Source organism: Rhododendron vialii, chromosome 5a (genome assembly GCF_030253575.1).
Source record: "Rhododendron vialii isolate Sample 1 chromosome 5a, ASM3025357v1".
Classification (NCBI taxonomy): domain Eukaryota; kingdom Viridiplantae; phylum Streptophyta; class Magnoliopsida; order Ericales; family Ericaceae; genus Rhododendron; species Rhododendron vialii.
This window is the reverse complement of record NC_080561.1, coordinates 41,596,881-41,610,079: the sequence shown is the minus strand read 5'-3', so window position 1 is coordinate 41,610,079 and position 13,199 is coordinate 41,596,881. Positions and strand designations below refer to the sequence as shown.

General features: G+C 36.8%; 2 protein-coding genes across 2 annotated transcripts in view; both read right to left on the bottom strand.

The window, feature by feature from the left end:
* The window catches only part of LOC131327952 (receptor-like protein 33), a 32,946-nt gene that overhangs the window by 14,171 nt on the left and 5,576 nt on the right, over positions 1-13,199 (bottom strand). The gene's annotated exons all lie outside the window — the stretch shown is intronic.
* LOC131327953 (receptor-like protein 33) lies at positions 9,449-9,994 on the bottom strand. Its single transcript, XM_058361071.1, has one exon. The coding sequence runs from the start codon at positions 9,992-9,994 to the stop codon at positions 9,449-9,451; it is 546 nt and encodes a 181-aa protein (XP_058217054.1).

Below are 13,199 nucleotides of genomic sequence, written 5' to 3'. Positions count from 1 at the left end.
ACCTAGAGGGTCCTGACTGTGAATATCTAAAAATTCTGGGAGATTGTTTCTAAGGTACTGTTATTAGTTTTAAAACTAGTGGAAATGTTGGTCTGTAATGTAATTATTACTCTTCTTTACACGTAGGATCAGGATGAATATCGGGTTTCTAGTCATTACTGATAGCATTTCTGTATATTATATAGATTCATTTGTCATCAAAGACCAACACTTAGTCAGTGACTGTGGAAGTCGTCTTGGGTCCCCCCATTGTGCTTTCCATTTCAAGTTGATGGAAAGTTCACAACCACTACACCAAAAACTTTTTTTTATGGTGGAGCCATGAAAATAATTTACGGCGCTCAATCGCGTGCGTTCAAAAATATTTTGGACTGTTCGGATTTTGAAAAAATTATTTGTTAAAAGTGTTTAACTCTTCGCGCGAATTATTTTTTTAAGAAACGGACAATTAATTATCAAAACGGACAATTGAGATTTCATTGCTCCTCGTGAATAAGTTTCTTATCTGTAATTAGATTTTGTTTATTGGGTAACCCAATTTTGTTAGATGGGTTAACTTTAAGAGGAAAACTTGCTCACGGATCAACCATGAATCAAGTCTTGGCGGCAACGAATAATCTTTAAGCACCTCACCCAACTAGTACTAGACCAGTAGACCCTAGTGAGAAAATAATTGTACTTTTAACTCTGGTTAAAAGAATGTACTTTCAAAGTTTACCATGGCTAAAATTTCCACTGGGCCCCACGTGTAGTACTCTTTTTTCTATTTTCTTTTTGTCTTTTTTATTATTCGTGTCATTCTTTAAAAGTTTATATGTCACAATTTATAATATTTTTCATAATTTTAAAAATTTTGTAATATAGATTTAATCAAAAACTATCAAACAAGATTTATGTTACTTATTTTTCGAAATTCACAATAAAAAATAAAATCGATTGAAAATTGGCACAAATTTGAAAAAAAAGACAGAAAAAACGACGGAGTGAGTATTTATTACTACCGGAGGGTATGACATTTCCAACTGTATGGAACCAATTGGGTCCCACGTTAATTGTAATCATATTTTTGTTTTTTTATGTTGATTCTCACTAAATTTTGGTATTTTTCATTTTATAGGAATCCAAAAAGTAAATACGCCTTCTGTCTCATTTTCATTGTTCATTGTTCATTTTGTCTCTTTTATGCTTTTTGCCTATATTTTTTAAAGTGAATCTTGAAAAATATGCAATATAGATCTTGTTTGATAAATTTAGATTAGTTTTATAATACAAAATCTTCAAAATTATGAAAATAATATAGATTGAAAGATATAAACAATTAAAAAATGGCTTGCAATTTAAAAATGAACAATGAAAATAGGTGGATGGAATAATTACTCTGATCACAAGCACCGTTCGTCTCCTCCTCCGGCTGGTTTCAGTAATTATGATCAACTAATTCCAAAGAGTTCAAAGTCATTTTGTTTCCAATTACTAAGATTTGTTCATCTTAATCTGGCAAATAATAAGCGCATAAATAACTATTCGAACATTTCTATTTGTGTTGTACATTTGATATGGCAACGTTCATTAATTGATGGATTTAAAATCATTGTGCTTGATGATTTATCGTTATTCAATTGAGTTGAATTTATATAGAGTCCATACCGATCATCAAGAAAAACCAACAACATAACTGACCAGATAAGGGTGAGGTTACCCAATGGTAAAGGTGAACAAAATTGGGTTGGCCTGGTAGTCTAAGCTTGTGACTTAGTGATTTGCTCATTTCAAAGGTCTTAAGTTTGATTCTCTTATTAGCAACTCTCGGGGTCATTTCACCATGGCAACCACGCGTAATTAATGTGTGAAATGGTTGTGGAAGTGACTATAGGGAATAGTCCAAGGTGCCCGGGAGTCACCCTGCATTACCAAAAAAAAATAATGTTCTCATTATGCATCGAATAAAAAATTACGAGTGGACCATTTTATTTTATTTTTTTCTGAAACGACGAGAGGTCCATTTTACAGTTTTTACTTCTCAGATTACAAGAGGCAAAACCAAAAAGGAGAATGGAAAGAAAATTTGGAAGGCGTCTAAACTTGTAGGAAGTGGCATTTTTGTAATTGTGGTAGCAACTCAGCCTAAATTGATACTAATATATGTCAGTATGGTTTACCATAGTTAAAAAGGAACCTGGATTTATTCGGTGCAGGCTTGCAGTTGTTTTTTGTAAGATAAATAGTACAAGTACTGGTGTACGTAGTGAAATTAGGATCGAACAATCCTCTGGGCATTATTGTTTAAGTTCAATTCTGAACACACACACAGATTTATGTGTCTTCTAATCTATGCATTACTTGAGCACCTTGAGTGAGGATGTCATAGGGCCACCAGCCATAGGCTTATATATATATCTTCTTTAGATTGTTTCGTTCCATTATGGAAACACACTTATGAAGATAGTGGAAAGCCGAAAGCTTTTGAAACCACCACTACACATTTATAAGAGGTGTTTGAGAGTCTACTTTTTCGCTTTTCATTTTTAGTTTTTTTTCTTTTTAGCTTTTTAGATTATGAACAGAATGTGTTTTTGAGTATGGAGGAGTGTTTGAGAGATATGTGCAGAACGTATTTTGGAATAGTATTAATGTTTGGTATATGAATGATGAAAATGAATTATGGGTTGATTTTTTACCAAGTTGCCCTTGGCCTTTATTATTGTGATAAAAGATATATGAATATTTATTTATTCCTTTCTTGTAGTATATATTTTTTTTTGAATTTTTAGTATATATATTTTTTTGAATTTTCATGTGTGATGGGTAAGGAGAATTTCAGAGCCTGAGCAAATGGAGAAGTTCCATTTCTCCTTCCCTTCCAATTCCGTGCAGCATGTGGCCGAAATCATGGGAGGACAAAATTGGTAAATAGATAAGAATAGTTAGGGTATTTTGGTAATTCAACATAAAATGGGAAAAGCCAAAACCTCAAAAAGGACCTTCTACCCTCATTATGGGTTCTTGCCTCTTTAAGCAAAATCAATGAATGTGTTCTCCGAAAATGAATTATAGATTTGAACTCCCAAACACTCAAAATGCAAAAATGAAAATCTGAAAATGCAAAAAAGCACTAACCAAACACCCCCATAATGTAAGTGGGCAGCTAACTATAAGAGCTTCTTCCAAGCCGGTCCCATGGTCCATGGATCCAAATTTTGGTACCGATATGAGGATACATGACCTAATTATCTAGGGGTGCAAACGAGCCAAGCTGAGTTTTGTAGTGTTCGATCTCAGCTCGTTTATTAAAAAAGCCTAAAAGTTGAGCGTGAGCTCAGCTCATTTGTAAAGGAGTCGAGCCCTTAACGAGTTGAGCTTGGCTAATTTAGTTAACGAGCATTTTCAAAAGAGCCGGGCCTCTTAAGCCGAGCATTAACAAACTAAGTCATGAGCTGCTCGCGAGCAGTTTGTTTAGTTTGCATCCCTATGATTATCTTTTATCATGTATTAAACCTAACAATTCAAAAAGACGACACCATTAGGATGACGTGTTATTTGTACATTTGTTTGCCGCACATTCCATTCCGTGACATTCTACACGGAGGCCGGAGGGCCGTGTAGAATTTGATCTCCTATAAACCACGTCAAGGTCAAGGTCTTTTGTCCCTAGTGTTAATGTCATATCTTGCTTTATTTTATTGCTGTCTAAACTACGGGAAATATATGGATTTTTGTGTTTCTCTTATTATGTGATGGTATTGTTCCATTTTTGTCAACAGAAAGGGCGGACCGAGGGTCAGATGAAAATGGGTGACCGCCTACATTCTTGGTTTTTATTCAAAATAAAATATAGAAGTTGTTTCTTAAAAAATTTAATGGTATAGAAGTTCAACTGCTGAACATGATGAATTTGAACAATCCAACACCTCTTCAACCAAGAATTTTTGAATAAATAATGCTATGTAGTAGTACATTTATCTTTTATGATATTATTTTGCTTTTTGAAATGGACAGGGATGCACCAAATTGGATGCGATGATTACATGTAAACATGACAAATTCCGAAGTACCCAAAACAATGTAAAGATGACCAACCATATCTTAGTAGTTGAATAGGATGCAGAGAAACATGTATTCTAAATTTCCTTCGGTTGTGTTCTTTTTTTGGTGTTAATTGGAAATTTTGTGTTAACTGAAGTCACTTATGTTCTTAGGTATATCTTTTAATGTCAAGTGTTTAGTCCGAAAGGGAGTCCATGGTTTGCCGGGTTTAATTTGGTTGTTTCAAATGGTATTAGAGCCTCACCCTGATCCAAGTGGTGGGTAGGATGCATTCTGCCACCACAGACACAAGGAGAGGTTGTTGAGACAATGCAATGAAAGACGTTGGATCCGTGAGGGGAAAAATTGTAATCTTCAAGTTTTGGGAGGAGTGGGTGCTAGCTTAGTCGCACATTGGTTGGAAGCAAGAGCTTTACTTAATAGATTAACACCCACCAAAGGCTACATGATACCTTCTTAGGTATACCTTTAAGGCCAAGTGTATAGGCTAAAAGAGAATCCATGCATGGTTAGTTGAGTTTGGTTATTACAGGTTTTCCATCAGAGAAGCTACTGAGATGCAGCTATAGTATATATTTGTTTAAGTGATTTCTCCATATTTGACTAGTCTGTTTTGATAGCTATATTTTTGGAATAGAAGAATGCTGTTGTATTAGCTACATTGTTTCCATCAAAGAAGCTACTGAGATACTGCTATATTATATATTTATTCAAGTGATTTCTCCATATTTGACTAGTCGATCTATTTTGATAGCTATATATTTGGAATGGAGGAATGCTGCTATATTAGCTATTTGTTCAAGTGATTTCTCTATATTTGACTAGTCTATTTTGATAGCTACATATTTGGAATGGAGGAATGCTGTTAATATTAGATATTTGTTCAAGTGATTTTCTTCATATTTGACAAGTCTATTTTGATAGCTACATATATTTTGGAATGGAGGAATGCTGTTATATTAGATATTTGTTTTTGTGATTTTCTCCATATTTGACCAAGTCTTATTTGACAGCTATATAGATTATAAGCTTACCGTCCTCTAGGGATAATAATGGGAAAATCCAAAAAATCACAAGTGCAGTTGTGTTAATTGGTCCCCCTTTCGCTTTCATACTCGCTTAATTTGTTGGAAAACGTGTCAAACTGGACCACTGAAATTGTGGACAATATTGTTTCCCTCGACATCGTCGAGTACTCTATCAGAGATTTTTTGTTCTCAAGAAGAAGAGTCTAAGACTTCATCTTTGAACAGGTTGTTGGGAGTTCTAGTGGGAGGCTCCCAGAAAGCACTGACATTGGACTAGGAAGGAACATCACTCTCTCTCCCAGAAAGCACTAACATTGGACTGGGAAGGAGCATCACTCCCTTGTATATTCACTCTTGATTTGAAGAATAACAAAAAAAAGTTTTTCCTCCCTTTTTAAGTTGACGTGCCATTAGAATTTAAACAAAAAATAGTTAGACTGTAATTTGTAAGAATAAATTTTTTAACAACATTTAATAATTCTAACCACACCAGTTAGTACTCTGCATTTAACAATACAAGTACAAATTTAAGCACACCGGTCAGTGCTCTGCATAATAAGTGAATATATACTTACGGCCTCACAAGCAAATGTGAGAGATATGCTCTGAGACTCCGCAATGTGTAGTATATACTGGAGTCTGATTGTGTGCAGTATATAGTGGTCCAGTGGTCCTAGATTTCAATTTCCAATAACCTTAAAAACAAATTAAAAAGCCCTAAACTTAGTGTAAAAACCCCTAATTACAAAGGTCTAATTAAATATTTCCAAATCAAGTGCAGAATATACTATTGTTTGTGCAAGTGAACATCAGTGTAACTGGAGAATAAACAACAATAATTTGGGGCTTTTGAATGAAAAATTTGGCGCTTTTTAATAAACAATAATTTGGAGAATCTGTGGTGTGGGGCACTGTTTGAATAAACCATAAATACGCATAGGAATCACCTCTCCATAGGAAACAAAATGTTCACCGAATTACAAACTCACAGTCGCAGACAAGGGCAGAAGCATAGAATTGGAAGGGCTGGCCGGGTTTTCGTCCGGTTCCGAGTATCAGCCAAGTTGCCAGTCGGACCGGCTGTCCAGTCGCTGGTTGAATCGCCGGCTTGAGAGGAAAGAGATGACGTCGATGGGGGTGAGAGTCAGAGAGAGATCGTGTTGTGTTGAGTTGTAACAAGTTGCGCTGGGCTGTGTTGTGTTGGGCTGAATTATGTGACGGTCTCGTTTGATTTTTGTCAATAGGCAAGGGCGGACCAAGAGTCGGATGAGTTCGGGTGACCACTCTACCCACCAGATTCATAGGTTTTATTAAAAAAAAACTAACGGTATCGAAGTTTGCCTGCTTAACATGATTTTGAGCAATCCAACACCTTCTCAACCAAGAATTTTTGGATAAATAATGCTATTTTAGTAGTACAGTTATCTTTTATGATATTGTTTCGCTCTTTAAAATGGATAGCGATGCACCAAATTGTAGTATGCAATTTCACGTAAAGATAACCATATCTTTGTAAATAAATATTAGAATGCACAGAAACATGTATTCTAGTTTTTTTTAGTTGTGTTTTTTTTGGTTTATTGGAAATTTCTTATTAACTAAAGTCACTAATGTTCTTAAGTATACCTTTTAAGGCCAAGCGTTCATGCCGAAAGGAGTTCATGGTTTTGCCGGATTTGGTTATTACAAATAGGATCAAACACCCACGCGCCCTCTGCCCTGATTCAAGTGGTGGGTATGATGCGGTGTTCTGCCACCATAGACACTAGGAGAGGTTGCTAGAACCATGCAATGAAGATGTTGGATCCGTGAATGCCGGGGAAAATTATAATATTCAAGTTTTGGTAGAAGTGAGTAATGCTAGCTTAGATGTCCCACGTTAGTTGGGAGGAAGAGCCGTCCCACGTTAGTTGGGAGCAAGAGCCTCAATTAACATATTAACACCCACCAAAAGCTACATGGTACATTTTTAGGTATATCTTTAAGGCCAGTGTATAGGTTAAAAGAGGATCCATGGTTAGTCGGGGCTGATCATTACGTTTTTTTTCCATCAAAGAAGCTACTGAGATGCTGCTACATTATATATTTGTTCAAGTTATTTCTCCATATTCGATAAGTCTGTTTTGATAGCTATATATTTGGAATGGAGAAATGCTGCTGTATTAGAGTATTTCTTCCGCTGATTTTTCAATATTTGACAAGTCTATTTTGATGGCTATAGATTTGGAATGGAGGATCTTGTGGCCCTTGGCATTGGGGCGGCTCCAAATCTCACCCCTTTCCTCAGGCAAGTGCCACCCATCCGTGTTTCAAACAAAAGAAAATTTATTTTACATGTGTAATGCGAAAAGACACTTACCGCTATCTGTATAACTTGTTTTTGTAAAAAAAAGATTTAAAAAATGAATGGTTTCTATTATGAAAATAATGTCTCTATGGTTTTGTTTGCAAAACACAAGAGAGTTGTACCAAGCCCAATCACACGTCTTGACACTAAAACTTAATTGAGTAATATTAACTCTTCAAACTCTTGGTAAATTTTTATTTTTATTTTTTATTTTATTTTATGAAACTCCCTTCCTCCCCAAGTGATTGGGACCTTAAGGCTCGGTTTGGTTTGGTATGAAACTCTCTTCCTGAAAATTTTGTGTCCGCCACCAGGTATATAGGAATTGTAGTTCTACAATGATCTTACTAAGAAAACATCTCTTCTCCACATACTCTCTTCTACTTTTGATCTATCGTTCAATTTACTTTTAGCAAACTACTCCAACAAAACCTTTATCTCTTTCATTGAAGTTCAACATAGATCAATTCCCTCCATTTGAAATCAACAGACACACAAATGTACCCTAAATACGCTATGCCCTTGACAGTGCAAATTTTTTTGTGGGTTTAACAGGAAATCAAGCACCTACATTATATTATCATTTTTGATAGCACTAAGGGGAGAGATAGACCGAAATTGACCTTAGAAGCGGTAGTGCGCAAGGATCTAGGCTTACTGGATATTACAGAATACGATGCCCTTGACAAAGCTCAATGGAAAATACGGATTCATGTAGCTGACCTCAATTGATTGGGAAGGCTCGGTGTGACGACTTGAATTTTCTCATTGCCTCAAAATAAATACGTCTCCAATAATTACAAGTCTCCAAGGTAAATATACATGGTGGGCCTAAAAATCTCCAAAATGGTACATATTTCGGAATAATTTCTAAAACTAAGTCTTTCAATACTCCTAGTCGGGTCTCTTCTATATAACTTGCTCCGCCCCTGAAAAATATAAAACGTCTGAATATTATGTGCAATACGAGGACAATTAACATGTAAAGATATGCTCAATAAATGAGGATAGCAAATTATGTAGATCATTCTGAACAACATTTCATACGTAGCCTATCACTCGGCTCATTTTGATAACATGCCAAGCACCACCCAGGTCAACATCTGTATTGGGCACTTGGGCCCCATAAATTCTCTAGACTCCTCATAGGGCAGTCATTCATTCATTTCTCATACTTCTCTGACCTAGGGGGCTTGCACATGTATCAATCTGTTTCATGGCTTTCAGCCAAATATTTTCTGTGTCACGATTTAAAAGGTGACAATAACTGAATCAATAAAGTTAGAGGTCAAACGAGTGCAAATATGAGAGAATCAAAAAACACTCTTTGTAAAGACATTCAGCTAGAAATGTATTACACACTACCCGGTACCTCCAATTATGATTGTGACCGATAATATCCATGTCTTGCCGTTATGCGGACCATCCTAAAATTATAAGCTCTCTGATCCGAGACATCAAGGTCTGAAGTTTATAGAAAACCTTCAACCCCACGGCCAAATGGCCTGACCTTAGAGAAGAAGGGGTCTGATTCTCTTAAATTCCATTGTGAATTCATGAATGTATAAAGACGCAAACTGAATTCATTGTGACTAATTAGAAGTAAACCCTTTTGTCTTGCGAAAGTTGGATCTTAATGCAATTAATTAGGAAAATGAGGATTAACTTAGAAAAGAAAAAACAGTGCTTAGTGTCTTGTACTTGAAGGTCAGCAACTTGGCGCACTTGTTTCTTTTCCACATGATGTGCTTAATCTGTGGCTCGCCCAGTTGTTGTAGTAGGGACCTGCAATCATGAATTGAGGAGGCCTACTAAATTTGCTGCATCTATTTCAATTTCCAGTCCTATTCAGTTTTGTATTATCCGTTTTGTGCTGCTATTTGGTCTAATTGATTATACAGAGTATGTTGTCGAATCCATATGATTAGGTCATTTTCCAACTTGTGTATTGATTTGGTGTTTAATGAGGATATATATAAAAGTGGCCCAACAATAACTCCAAATTCCACAATATATTCCAAGGTAGCGGTTATGTAGATTCAGTCAATGTCATCCTCATGCCTACCATCAAATGTTGGCGTTGTCGGTTCTCCTTCCTTGCAACTAGCTGTCGAAGGAGCTCCGCATAAGCCTTTGTTTCTTCGAACGAAGTTTCTGGAAATGATTGAAGCTGGGTGCTGCTTGGGATCATTCCAATGAGTTGATTGTATGCTAGGTTCATGAACAAAAGAAATGTCAGACTTGCAAGTGTCACCGGAATGCTTCCACTGAGCTTGTTCCACGAGAGGTCTAATGATTCAATCCTTGACAAGCTTCCAAGTGATGATGGGATGGAACCAGTGAAGGCATAGCGTGATAGGTTGAGCACATATAGATATTTCAGATCTCCAGCTATATCTGGTATTTCTTCTTTGAACCTATTGTTTGAGAAATCGAGGGCGGTGAATATAGTTAAGATCATCACCAGCTCCATCTCTAGCCCTTTGGTGATAATTGTCACTATATCCTCAAAGAAGGTACAAGTAATCGTCTCAAACTCACAAGTGATTGAGATCTGATTGTGCATTACCACCATCGATCATTGCCTTCCTCTGTGGAAAGATTTTTGGTGGCAGAGTACCACTGAAGTTGTTGAAGGCTAGACAAATGATTTGAAGCTTTGGCCAGATATTATTATGGATTCCTCTGCAGTGAATATTTCCATGGAACTTTGGTCAGGTATTTCCCCGGAAATTTGGTTGTCAGAAAGGTCTAAAGTAACCAACAACGATTGCTTCATTAGAGGAGGGAACTTTTACAGCTTGAAAGAAGCCAATCTCAAAAACTCGAGTTGGGGAAAAGAGGATAAGCTAGAGTCAGTGATACTTGCATTGACTGACAAGGAATTGTGTGAAAGATCAAGCCACTTAAGATTTTGAAGCCTGTGGAAACTTTCTACCTGTATGGTGCCACTGAAGTTGTTGAAAGAAAGTGAGAGGTCTCTGAGACTTTGAATACCAAAGAAGTAAGAAGGAATAGGTCCTTGTAGTTTGTTACTACTCAAATGTAGTGAAACCAAAGGAGACAAGGAACCATTTGGAAGAAACCCAGAGAATTGGTTGTTGTTAATCCAAATGGTTTGCAGAGAGGGACAGGAAAACTGAGAAGTAATACTCCCGTTGAATGAATTAGACCTCAGATTTATATATACAAGATTTGAAAGGCCTTCAAAGAAAACCGAAGGAATTGGGCCTGTAAGAGAGTTCTAAGAGAGGTCTATGTAGGTGAGATTCTTGGATCCCTAAAACGTAGGGTATTGGACCACTAAAATTGTTGGCTGTCAAATTCAAATATTTTAGATTGCTGAGGTTTCCGAAACTGGATGGAATTCGTGTGAAGTTGAAGCTGTTGTAAGCCAAGTTCAGCTTCTCCAGAAACTTGAGACCGAAAAGACTGCTGGAGTCGTTTAAACCTCCGGAGATTGTTTCCATGTTCAGGTCAAGACCTATAACATGGCTGCTTGACGGATTTCCTAGTCCTAAATTAATGAGTTGCCCCAAGCGTAGGGCTGAAACCGACGCAGCATAATATCCGGTAAGACCGGAGTCGAATCCACAAAGACGGTAATGTGTGCTGACTAAAAATTCGGGTTGTTATAATTTAAATGGGCTCTTAGGTAGCCACCCTTGTCGATTTGGTTGAGATTAAAAAAAAACTAACAAATTGATGTATTCTTTCAAATAAATAAAAGGAAGGTACAGTCGTGGGATTCATAGCACTCACAACCAAGCCGGACTAATTTACTCCATTCGGTATTCTTAAAAACATTTGACTTTAGAGAGAAAAAGATACTCCGAAAGATGCGAATCCTTATGGTAGCCGTTCACCCATGCGCAGCAAAGAATGGGTTTTGGACCCCCGTTCCCCCGTTCACATGGGCTCCGACGATGCCTGGGTTTGTCTAACGAATGTTCTTTAATAACCTAAAATTGCCTTTTCATTTTTATTTCAAAATAGGAGCAAGACATATCCGACCTGGCCACGGTGTGCTAATCACCCCGCAACATTACCTATACGACTACTCACTAATCATTGCAAAAGAAATCAAAGAAACCCTAGATTGCATTATGCTTCTATAATTCCAGAATGAAAATCAAGTAAAAGATAACAACCAAACGAATTCCAATGAATAACTTTAATTAAGAACATAAATTAAAACAAATTAACGGAATGCGAGTAATTGAATAAAGCATAAAAATACTTGAAAGAAAAAGAAAACTCTGAATGATTGTAAGTCTGAAACTGTAAAAGAATTACTGTATTTGGACGTCGCCCTGTTCTTCGTTGTTTTCCCTGTTAAAAGTGCTGCGCCCAAAACAGTCGCCCTCCTCGGTTACTCGGCAACTCCCTTTTTAAAGCTGCGGCTGCCGACTTCACTTGTGAAAATAAACCTAGGGATCTTAGTCACTTGGGCCCAGCCACAATTGCCTTTCCAGGGTCTCTCTTCTCTTTGATCCAACTAATAAACCCATTGGTTCTGGGCCCACCAAGACAGGTGCAAAGTAAATTGAATTGTTTTGCCACCTATCAGCCCGTGGACTAATTAGTTCCGTGCTAAACATATGACCTTCAAACGGACTTGCTTCCAACACCGTATAATATTTTAATTCCGCATTTTTTTTATCAAATCATCCAAATACCTACAATACACAAATTAAGCATTAAGCTCCGAATAATAATATAAATGAGACTTAACAAAGATAAATTAGAGGCGCTAATGTGAACATTTACGCGCCTATCAATGGCCGAAATGTGATCACAAGTCACACCATTCCATTGACAACAATCGTTGGTTCGAGCCCAATTCACCAACTTGATAGAGGAATTTGTATTGAACTGGACGTTGTTTTTCAATTGAAGCAACAGAGGCTTTTGATCCTTCATTTTTTTACTTGTGAAGAAACTGGTGAAATGGTAGATGAATTGTTGATATGAGGAATGTGGCATTAATATATATAACCTAATGGATTGGCCTTTCAGCTTTTGCTTTTGCTATGTTGATTTGGAGCTTTCCTCCTCTTCTATTGAGCTCCACTACGTCAACACCAAGCAGGTACCATTCCATATGCTGGATTTTACACCTCAGTTTGTTTTCATTACGTTCAAGGTGTAAAGGATATCTATCCAGTTGACGGAAAGCTTACGACCTTAGTAGCAGGATCCTCCTATTGGGGTGGCATCCACCTTAGAACCTTGCTTTCGTGCTCTCAAGTTAGAATCTTGCTGCCATTGGAAAATGACCAATCTCCTAAGTTGAATAGAATCTCTCAGGCTTATAAATTTCAAAAGAAAAAAAGAAAAGCTAGCTACCGACCAAGAGAAAATATGAAGTATCATCAGATACTAAGAAATTATTATTAATTGCAAATTTACTCGAGTACTTAGTTGCAATGAACATCAAATACAAATTATATGTTGACGTTTATTTATTTACGGAGTATTTTTATTTAACCAAGTGTCCAGGTTAGTTTGCGCACACCTCGACTATTCTTGGGGCCCGGAAGCTAACAAAGAAGTTGATAGTACTTGAGACAGTGGCGAAACCAGGATTTTGATTTGAAGGTGGCGCTACTTTAATGGGAGTCCACTTGTATTGTCAACATCTTTTCGAAAAATTATGGAGAGAGAAAAGTTAAGTGTGAAGTGAGTGCAATACTAATCTTCGTTTTTGTTAAAAAACGAAGAAAGGGTAGATTCAACTTTCCTGTTGTCTTTAAATGAAAGCCTAGATTTACTTTTTT

Excerpts from the sequence above, each read along its gene's own strand:
- LOC131327953 (XM_058361071.1), bottom strand. The coding sequence starts at position 9,994 with ATGGTGGTAATGCACAATCAGATCTCAATCACTTGTGAGTTTGAGACG.